Source organism: Polistes canadensis, unplaced genomic scaffold (genome assembly GCF_001313835.1).
Source record: "Polistes canadensis isolate GaletaPanama2010 unplaced genomic scaffold, ASM131383v1 scaffold_74, whole genome shotgun sequence".
In the NCBI taxonomy this organism is placed as follows: Eukaryota; Metazoa; Arthropoda; class Insecta; order Hymenoptera; family Vespidae; genus Polistes; species Polistes canadensis.
In genome coordinates, this window is record NW_014569621.1 from 1,683 (window position 1) to 13,144 (window position 11,462).

The following is an 11,462-nucleotide window of genomic DNA, read 5'->3' on the forward strand; positions in this document are numbered from 1 at the left end:
TTTGTTTGATATTATTTAATTTTTTAAATGCAAAGTGTTAATAATAGGTTCATCGATTAGATCAAATATAAGTTGAGGCATTCGAGTAAATGTTAAAAATAAGCCTCACAGCAGCGTTTAGGGCATGAAGAAAGAAGAGGCTAAATGCCGAAGAGGCTAATGTCGAAGAGGCCCCCACAAATTTGTGGTATCAAGTGGGCAACTACCAGACTATAGAGTTATTTTCAAAAGTTCAACAGCAAGTTAGAACTTTTCGAGAATAGCTCTCTAGTCATATTTTATTATATTACTTTTTTGCTCGTCATTAATTTGTAGTTGTAATTGGAGATGATGGACCATTCCATCTCCTTGGGACACCAAATTCGTGTCTATATCGTCCAAAAGATGCATATGTGTTAGTTAGAGTCAAAAATATTAAAATCTTGGTATTATTAAATTTTCAAGCTTAAATAACGTTCGGTAAATATTACATTAATTAATCCCTTTTTCTTGTTTCGTCTTTAAAATTTTTCAATGTAATCGTATTTTATTCAATTTGCAATTTTTCTTTTCTATATAATGCAACTTAAAAGTATTTCATAATAATTAATAGATATTATATTTTTTGTAGTAACGTAATATTTGTACTTTTCCTATTTCTTTATTTTTATATATTTTATGTTAATGTAAAATCACGCGTTTAAATTTAATTTCATTACAACGGTAAATATAGAGATTTGATAAAAATAAATAAAAAACTCAGTTGAAAAGTGCATCTGCGAATTGGACGATTTGTATGTTAGGCTATTGTATCACTTTTGATTGTATGATTAATATAGTTTTATTTTTGTTGCAGGTGATCATCGTTGGATTTATTATCTATTCGTTTTGATTTTCTTCTACTTTTGTTTAAAATATATATGTATAAAAAACGCATTTCTGAAGGCACACACGTATTTAGACATTAAAAATTAAATATTATACAATTATTTTAAATTTTCTTACAATATAACTATACTATATATACAATCAAAGAATATAATCTATACTATCGTTCAATGGTGGTCCCAGTAATAACAAAAATGATGCTGGGTAGATAAAAAAGGGGACTTGTGAGTTTCTATATACTTCACCACACAAAGTTGGCATAGAATCGCAACAGCAGAAAAAAATGAGTAAATGCTCTTAATTACTCACTAATTGCCTAATCAAAATCCATATAATTGCTCACTTTATTAATTAATTATTTAATTAGGTATTAATAATTGAAAAATCGAAAACAAATTACTTTTTATTATTATTTTTTAATTATTATTTTTTATCATAACACAAAAAAATTGGCATAGAACCGCAACAGTAGAAAAAAATGAAAGAATGAAAATATTTACCTATTGTTTATACATTATGAACGATTAACCTATTTCTTTTCACTACTAATTATTCATTTTTTCTGCTGTTGCGGTTCTATGCCAACTTTTTTGTGCTTTCTGCATTCTCTGCTACTATCTTTGACTAGATTGTAGGTAATTAAGAGCTTACTATTACCACCTACTCGATCAGTTTAACAGGAATGTACTATAGTGAGTACAATAATACACACGCATATGTATATATAATATATATATATTCATCTTTATTCACAATAAAATATATTTTAAATAGTATTATTTACGGCAAAATTCGTGGGTAGTTTAAATAACTATATGAAAACAACATTTATTTTCTTTTTTTTTTTAATTTTTTTTTAAATTATAATGTTATAAAAATTAAAATACTAACAATAGCATAAAGTATTATTGATATGTTATCGGAACACGTTTTATTGCTAGAATCTTCATTGGTAGAATCTTTAATGGTAGAATCTTCATTGATAAAAGCTTTATTGATAGATTTCATCAATATGTAATCAGTTCCGCAAATTCCACTATGATCATCGGTATCGATGCTCCAAATCATCACACCAGATAAACTCATTTCCTTAGCATATAATGCCTGGAAATCGCGCAAAAATTTTTAAATTTGTTTCTAACTGTAATATACTGTTATATATATATATATATATATATATATAGATTAAACTCTTGCAATTTGATCGTCTAATTTCTGGGACGCCATTTGTATATGTTCAATTCACGATGGTAATGAAACATATGCATACATACTTACGTATACTTAAATATTAAAATTTATTTTGCATAGACTATAAATGTTATGACATTCTTTGTAACTTACTTTCGTTTTTAAACTTATGTAATCGTCGTAGAAAATTACTCGGTCTTCATTTACCGCGTATGGTGTATTACTGTCGTTATCCCATCTGGAAATCCATTTCTTATCCTTTAGTTCTTCGCAGATCTATACAAAAATATATATTGGTTTAAATAAAAATAAAGTAGTACTAATCATATTTTGTACTTAAAACGCATACAATTCCACATACTTCGTTATAACCCATAAACCCATCTTGAGAAGTATAAGGCCCTTTAAAACCATCTTTGTCACAGGGCATTCCAGTAGGATTTTCATTAGGAGAAATTATCTTATTCGAAATATATGTTCGTCCATACATTGGTAAACCTAGAACGAGTTTCTTAGCTGGTGCTCCTAATTGTAGTAAATAGCTCATAGTAGCATTCTTAAAAAAAGACATAAAACATTGATACTGATAATAAAATTAATTTAATAGCAAGAATATTAACGCCTTGGTTGTTAACTGAAATAAATCTTAACTTGAATGTTGATTAATTATTTGAAAATATTAAAACGAAGAAGATTATTACTTACCACACTTTCATCATTATTACTGTATAACGGAGCATTCGGAAGAATTTTTAAATTCCATGAACCATGATAATCATATGTCATAACGTGTATATAATCGAGGTATTTGGAAATATATGAAATATTGTATCCCTCGTCGATTATTTTCTTATTTGCGCTTATAGCTGCGGTTAATATAGAATTGTAAGGCAACTGTTGTTTTAATTCCTATTTTAGAAAAATATAATCATTAAATAGATGAAGACATCATCGTTGAAGAAAGAGTCAGTATTGAAAAAGGACGATGATAAAATTTATAATAAGATAATATTTTATGTTATTTTTTTTTTTGATCGAACTGTCTTGTAATTTTTACAATTATTAAAAGCGTTTATTATTTATATATATATAATCGTATTTATATTATTAATATATAATTATTACTGAAATAATATATTTACTTTAATCAACAAGGAAAAATTGTCTTTATCCTTTGAATTACCGCCTCGTTGAGAAGGAAATTCCCAATCTAAATCGACGCCATCAAATTTGTATTTTCTTCGTAAAAAAATGACACGTGTATATATGAATATAAATTATTATAAGAACAAAAATATATATCTAAAGATTATCAATTACATACTTAAGAAATTTTGAAATGCTATCTATGAAGGTCTTTCGTTTGTTTTCATCTTTAGCAAGAATTGAAAAATTCCCGCTACCTTCATTCCAACCACCAATAGCTATTGAAACTTTTAATCCTGGATAGTTTTTACGAAGTTCTGACATTTTTTGGTAATTACCAATTCCTGAAAAAAATACATATTGTCATTTTTATTACGCTTATATTACGTTCATATATATTTATATATATACAGTCAGGGACAAAAATAAGTGGACAGGCATTAAAAATGGTTATCCCTTTACTATTGTCCTCGACACTATATATCTTATTTTATTTAAATTTAAAAAATACCATCTTCTATATCGGCCCATGGATCAAGACTTTTTATTTCCCAAGTGGTTGTATTCAAGCCCGCGAAAGCGTAAATCAAATGTGTACAATATTGTGGTTTTAAATTATCTAATGTAAATTTGCCTTTCGAAAGCCTATACCTTGCCCAACTAGCGACATAACAAGCAACAACCTTTCCGTGCTTTGGAATTTCTTGACCTAAAAATTGAGAAAAAAATGTATTACCTTTAATTAATATTATTGAAGTGAAAACTCCTTTAGTTTTTCATTACAAGTTTTACAGATAAATGTTATATTTCAGGAATTATAATAAACATTTACCTTTGTATAATCAACAAACAAACAAAAATGTTACGATATTAGTACGATTAACATTACATGCTAATTTTTAATATATATAACGATAAAGTCTTAGACTTATGATAAGATAACATATAAATCTTATCAATCACTTTATTGTTAATATAAATATTTTTCCTATTTTTACTATTATATTTATTTTTATTCTTTTTATTTTTATTCAACACGAAAGCAATATAAGTAAACATAATTATATCGAATATCAAAATGCACTTTTTTCAATTCGATTCAAATAAAAATCACAATTAAATGAAAATCGATATATTGACAATAGAATTATCCGTATGACCGATATACCGAACAACTAGATTTAAAAAAAAATGTATTTATTTAAATACAATGATTTAAAATCTGTTAAAATGTCAAATCATCTTTATTCATCGATACATAGAAAATGTCAATGACGTTCCTGATTTTCTTTAATTTATGTCGATGGTATTCACCTTTCTCTCCGAATTTCTCGACAATGAAATATAATCGAGTATAGTTTAATAGCTTTCGCGCTTGAAACGAATAAATTTCTTTTCAAAATTGTATTGTTTTATTCGAATGGCTATAAATACTATATATTAAAGGTTATAAAAAATTAAAGAATATTAACGAGGAAGTATTTAATCTGTTGTCAAAAAGTAACGAACACGAGTAAAAAAATAAAATGAGATTGGAACATTTGATCAAAGGATCTGATTGTAAGATAAATTTTTTTGAAGAATCATATATACTGTGTTTAATTTACCTTGAATGCCATCAATGTAGAAAAAGAAAAGCATTAAAAGACATGGCGTAAGATTTCTCACCAGATTCATCCTTCTATATTATATACTTCTGACTTATTGCGAATGCCGAGTTATTGTCCCGTTCACTCTGACTTTCTCTTATGGATTCTCGTACCGCACTGCTTTTATAAGAGAAGTGAGAGATAAGCTATCGAAGAAAAGGACGGAGATAGAACCTGTTGCACCGTTAAATATAAGAAACCTATTATTTCAATATTTTCAAATTAGTCAATATTTTAACAAAGTATAACTTTAAAAATATTGAAATCAATATTCAGAAATCATAAATGCATATAATTTTTTACGATATAAATTTCGATATAAATGGATTAAATTGTTTATAATATATATTAACTAAATTTAAATTTTATATTTCAATGAACGTTTACATTCGTTCTCAATGTAAAATATTTTTATTATATACAAAAATATTATTGATTTCAAAAGTGAAATTGTTGATATTCAAAATGGTTTCACTCTTCCCGCGTAAATGACGAACAACATAGCTGCTACAATTTGATTGGCTTTGATTACTTCATCCAAGAGGATGCATCTTTTTAAAGTATAACAAAATAAGTTTCTATATCTAATCTCGTTCGGTTTTATAATTTATCTACGATTGTTTAACGTTCATTAAAAAAATTGAAATAACTTCAATATCATAATTATTTTTAGAAATAGTGCATTTTTTAACGTTAAAAGTGTGTAGTTAACAGCGATTTATTGACACTGCTACACATAAGAGGTTATTTTAAAATTTATTTATAAGGAATAAAATGCCTTTAATTATAATAACAGGTATTCCTTGTAGTAGTAAAACTACAAGAACTTTACAATTGAAGGAATGTTTCGAAAATGAAATGAAAAAACGTGTAGATATAATTAATGAAATCGATGTGATATATAAAACAGGTTATGATAGAAACTCATTTTATTCTGGTTAGTAAATATTGTAATGTTTTAACCTCCAAGATAGTTTACTCGGTACTATAACCATAATAAAAAATATTATTATCTATATGCATGTACACACACAAATGTATGTTTTAGATTCTAAAAAAGAAAAATGTATTAGAAGTAATATCAAATCTATGGTGCAGAGGATATTGAATCCAAACGATGTACTAATAATAGATGGTAGCAATTATATTAAAGGATATCGCTATGAAATTTACTGTATGTCTAAATTATATAAAACACCGCAGTGTACAATACATTGTGATATACCTATTGAACATGCTTGGCTGTGGAATGAAAAAAGACCGATATCAGAACAATATAGTAGAGAAATATTTGATGCGCTTGTAATGAGGTAAAATAGAAATATCAATTAATATTTTTATAAAACTAATAAAATTATGAATAATAGGTATGAAACACCGGATAATAAAAATCGATGGGATGCTCCACTATTTTCTGTGATGCCAGAAGATGATATAAATTTCAATGATATTTATAAGTCCCTCTATGAAGTTAAGGCACCTAAACCAAATCAAAGCACACAATGCGTTAGTACTTTTAACATTCTATTAATTTAATTATATTTACAATTAATGATTGTTTTATTACAGCTACCTTTATCATCCACAAATTATTTATACGATTTGGACAGAATAACACAAGATATTACTAGTGTAAGTTTACTAACAATTTCAAGCGAGCAGCTGAAACGATATTTTTTATTTTTCGTATATATAAAATGCTTACTTATTTTTTTCTTTATAGACAATATTATCGGCTAAACAAATGGGAGTCGAGAATGATGTAAAAATTCCTCAATATGGCTTAACGGTGCAAAAAACTGGTAATACACCTCAAATGATGAGATTGCGAAGGCAATTTTTAACATATAGCAAAATGCATCAAATTGATACTAATCAAATAGCTCTATTATTTGTACAGTATCTTAATAAAAGCTTATAAAGTATAAGCTGCAAATGCAATTTTTTTTCTCTAAGTAGAAATACTTTAATCACACATTACAAATGTTAATATATGTAGGAAAAATTATATTTTCTATAATATTATTACAAGATATACAAAAGGTTGATATTTTTTAACAAACAATCGTGTAGAATAGATTTTATTATAAAATTATATTAATTACATCATTAAATCTAAACTAACTTACATCTAAATTGATCTGCACTTATTCCATATAACAAATTATTGCTTATTTCTGAAGATCTTAAAAATAGCAAAACATAAAAATGAAACAATCATATTTGTGTAGTTCTTCAATTATACGCAAAATATGTCAAATGATAATAAAATTATGCATTAAGGAAGAATAATGGAAGAAACTATATTATCTTGACAATGGTAAATACATCTACGGACTTGTAATTTTGTATTGAACTTAGCAATACACATTCATTATATTCATTTCTTTTTACATACTTTGTAACAGTCTTATGTCTTATATTTACGATTTATATTTACTTTAAATTTATTTTTTTTATTTAATTTTTCGGAAAAATGAAGTATTAATAATATAAATAATTTATACAATAAAAATATCTGAAAGGCACTGACGCAGAAGATCGATATAAAGCTTAAATAGTCAGATTTATAATGTTGAAATTCAAATTTTGTTCCTTACGACGAAATATAATATACAGGTTTTATACATCAAATTAACTTTTTTGCAAATCATATTCACTTTTTAATATTATAATTTAAAACTCTTTCAGATCATATTTGCGAAAAATTCAGAACACACACACACATACAATTATTCTTTAAATATTTATTACTGTAAATAGGAAAATAATTTAACTCCTAATTGTTGGCTAGTCAATTTGATTTGCCGAAAAAGGTGAATATGATCTGTAAAAGGGTTAATTTGGAGTGCAAAACCTATATAAATTAGATATGTTATTCTCATTGTATTTTATTGAGATTTATTAAATAAGACAATGGATTAACTGTATTTAATGAGAGAGTTCAATTTGTAAGGTAGTTAGAAAATAATTGTTAATATGAACATAATAGAAAGATAGAGAGAAAAAAACGCTTGAAAAGTATTTACTTCCACATTTGCCATTACAAAATTATATATTTGAATAATAACACATATAACGAAGTAAAAACTTTCAGTGATCATTTATATATCATTCTCTATACATGCTTTTTACAATAATTTTTGAAAGGAATTAATGATAATATAGAAAAATGATACATTTATTTATGTAAGCTGTAGTTTCTTCTCCGATGAAACTTTGTCTGTTCGTTTAAATTAATTTGATTTTTTAACTTGTCTTCATAATTTGCAATAATGACCAAGGATAAAGAAAAAACTAAATAAGGCTTCGTTAGCACCTGTAAAGATATGTCATTAGCATTATTACTAACGTTAGTAAATCGAAATATTCCCAACTAAACAGCAGAAGAGAGCAGAAGAGGAAATGGTCATATTTTACATTGTCATAGCTATTAATACACGATGGAAACAAATAAACGTTAATTATTATGCTAGATCACAAATGTAAGACTCATTAGGGAAATTGTCAAATTGTTACTAAAAGTTACTGTTTTATGCAGTTATTAATTACATTTAGTTTTGTACTATTAAAGAAACTTATAGATGTTAACAAAAATTTAGTTCTCAGGGGAATATGAAATAACACTTATTTGTATCCAAATAAGCTTTTGAATCACAGAAATTGTTTTACAATACCAGAAGTTAAATATGTTATGGTTGTCTTTGAATTTGTTCTGTATAAATTGTAGTACTTTAGTCCTTGTACAATTCCATCAATTTTCCTCATGAGTAAAACATATTAGATTTGTCAAGATTTAATTTTCTTGTTCTTGTTCTTGTATGCCATTACTTTCAGCACCATTTTGATGGCCCAACATATTAATATGCCTTTTAGGTTTCCGACATACAAAATAAACGCTATTATACTCGCACTGTAACATACTGTTCACATTTTGCGCGTAACGTGTTTTCATATGTGTCTCTTCTTTCTAAATAATGATAAACATATAGGAATGTAATTTACATTATGGGTGTATCTTTTCTATATAAAAAAAAAAAAAAAAAAAAAAAAAAAAAAAAAAAAAAAAAAAGAAAAAAAAAAGAAGAAATTAATTACCTCAAGATGAAAACCAAAACCTTGTATAACATCACGAACCGCGTCATAACTTGGTTCTATTGAATCTTCCATAGGCATGTCACTAAAATGATACAGCAACGGACCAAGATTTATCCATACTCCTCCCGGTTTTAAAATTTTATAGATGGTTTCTATAAATTGTACCACGTTGTTTGCACAATCTATAAAGAAACATGTAGCAACACAATCCCAATGATCATCTTCCGTATAAACCTATAATTTAAATTTTCATTAGTACACTTAGTCCAGTTCTAAATAAATATTATTTTTTAGATAACGTAAAAAGACAATTACTTCTAAGAAATCTCCTGCCGTCATAGAAAATTGTGCATTTTCTGGAAGATCACTGGGATTTACATCAGGGAAGAAAACAGCCTGCGTTTGATGTTCTGGTTTTAAATTGTTCATATATTGGTGTACCCATGGATGTACTTGATATGAATTTATACCTCTGCATCTATAATATTCATTTTCACAGTATCATTATTGTCATGGTACCATCATTCGAATTCGAGTACCTTATTTAACTTATTAACGATAAAAATGATAGTGTTTTTACAATACTCACTTATTTAATACAAAATGTGACGCGAAGAGCATAAAGAGAGAAAATTCGTTCCCTTGGCAAGTGTAACCACGCCTTGCAATTTCATACGCAAGACGACCCAATCCTGCACCAGGTACTAGAATTTGCACTTGTGATGGAGTACTGGAAATTTACCTATCATTTCATATTTTTCTGAACTATTTTTAGCTAGGACACAGAGGTTTTGCAAATAATGATATCTAGATTTTGTACACGATAATAGTAACTTTAAGTGGAATCTGAAAGCTTGATCATAGATTGCTTATATTCTTAAATATCATGATCATTATTAAGATAAAATCTAGCAATATGTATTAACATATTGTAAGAAAGTAGACAAAATATTCGTACCATTTATCTAATGGAAATTGATTAGTTATTTCATCTATGATAGGCTGATAGCAAGCCTTACGTTCTTCGCTTCCTTCCACGCTCCAGTCACGAACTAATTGTTTAATAGTAGCTTGTACTTTTTCTTGGTCAGCCAATACAGGTCGGGTGTTCTGTGTCTGCAATCAGACCTACCTATAGAATATATCTTTGTGAAAATAAGCTTATTAGTGATACGTTTTATAAATTAGTTATATATTTAATTAATTAATATATATTTCAAAAGTGCAGCTATAAACTATATTTTATGATAATGAAAAGTGAATTGTATTTGAATATTAGAAATTATTAAATTTGATATATTATACATAGCATTAGACGTATCATAAGAAATAATGAAGCATGCGACAAACCAGGTAAAGTTTTCTTACACTATCATTTTGTGCACTAGCTGGGCTCACATTTTCAAAAATATGAGCTACATCTTTTATGATGAGCCTTATTATGTCGTTGTTATATTCAATACATCTCTTGACTTCCTGAAGATGTTCTTTATATTTTGATAAGAGTTTTTGATGATGCACTGGTAAGGATAATAGATAGGATTCTGTCTTTTTAACTCTCTGCAGGGAATGAGATCTATGGAAAAAAATTTTTATTTTTTAAACATATTTTGTATTTCATTTTGATATTGCGTGCATGTTTATTCATACTTACACAACTATATATATATATATATATATATATAAAATCACGTAAATATTTATCGACTTCACGAAGGACATGAGTATTAATATCTAATGCGAAATTGTATTTAATAGCTAATGAACTTATGAACCTGACAAGATAATATCAGAGCCATTGTACTTTTATTAGAATAACAACTTTGATCCATAAACACCGATGACATAACTTGCATACGAGTATGAGTTTAATATATAACAAGAGATAAATGAATACACTATAAAAGCTCTCGCAAGAGACTAGTTACCTATCTATTAACGGGTTAAACAAAAAGATAATATTTAACATAAATCGTATAATCGATGAGAAATAAAAATCATATACAATTGTGTAGTCGTGTGAGAAAAGAAAGAAAAAAATGAAGGTAACAGAAATAAGGTTAAATCATCATAGCAAAGATTACAAATAAAAAAGAACATTGATCGTTCATTTTCAATGGGTCTACTCACTTGTAATGTCTGAACGCTGAAACAATACGTTGAAAATGTTTCTTCTCCTCTTCATCCTCGTAAGAATCGTGAACTTTTCTCGAATACGCATTCTGCATCGATTCCATTTTTATACTCGCACACGTAGGCCCTACTTTTTCCTAATTAGCCTTTTAACACGATGTTCGGTGGCGGCTTCCTCGGCACAAGCGTTACGCCGAGTTTACAATACGACAGCAAGATTAGGTTTAAGGCTCCACCGATTTGATTCGTGACGACAAACCATGCCCTTGCCAATAATACACTATTGTCACTATGACGAAAGCATCCTCAAATCTTCAGTTAAATCAAGACAAATTTTGGCTCGTGCGAGATTACTTTTTTCTACTAATTATTAATGAT

At 27.2% G+C, this 11,462-nt stretch overlaps 3 protein-coding genes across 4 annotated transcripts; 1 reads left to right on the forward strand and 2 right to left on the reverse strand.

The window, feature by feature from the left end:
- Positions 1-1,758: 1,758 nt before the first annotated feature.
- Positions 1,759-4,957, reverse strand: LOC106786426 (probable chitinase 2; the record flags this gene model as incomplete). The annotated part of the gene is made up of 8 exons (XM_014747807.1): positions 4,812-4,957; positions 3,716-3,913; positions 3,383-3,548; positions 3,201-3,297; positions 2,764-2,967; positions 2,420-2,614; positions 2,212-2,334; positions 1,759-1,971 (listed from the first exon to the last, which is right to left on the reverse strand). Coding segments are annotated over exons 1-8 (1,266 nt in total), but the record flags the coding sequence as incomplete, so codon positions are not given.
- A 426-nt stretch (positions 4,958-5,383) lies between these two features.
- LOC106786450 (protein KTI12 homolog) lies at positions 5,384-6,789 on the forward strand. Its single transcript, XM_014747858.1, has 5 exons — positions 5,384-5,790; positions 5,902-6,163; positions 6,221-6,359; positions 6,423-6,485; positions 6,577-6,789. Exons 1-5 carry the CDS (start codon positions 5,628-5,630, stop codon positions 6,772-6,774), a joined length of 825 nt encoding a protein of 274 aa, XP_014603344.1. The 5' UTR covers positions 5,384-5,627; the 3' UTR covers positions 6,775-6,789.
- A 129-nt stretch (positions 6,790-6,918) lies between these two features.
- Positions 6,919-11,295, reverse strand: LOC106786449 (carnosine N-methyltransferase). 2 transcript variants are annotated; one of them, XR_001381643.1, is made up of 8 exons: positions 11,082-11,295; positions 10,320-10,527; positions 9,910-10,067; positions 9,541-9,681; positions 9,267-9,429; positions 8,952-9,185; positions 8,531-8,823; positions 6,919-8,172 (listed from the first exon to the last, which is right to left on the reverse strand). XR_001381643.1 is itself a non-coding variant. In XM_014747857.1 (7 exons), exons 1-7 carry the CDS (start codon positions 11,186-11,188, stop codon positions 8,650-8,652), a joined length of 1,185 nt encoding a protein of 394 aa, XP_014603343.1. In that variant the 5' UTR covers positions 11,189-11,295; the 3' UTR covers positions 6,919-8,649. The 2 variants fall into 2 exon arrangements, 1 of the variants encoding a protein (XP_014603343.1); XM_014747857.1 differs by having other exon boundaries at positions 6,919-8,823.
- Positions 11,296-11,462: the final 167 nt, after the last annotated feature.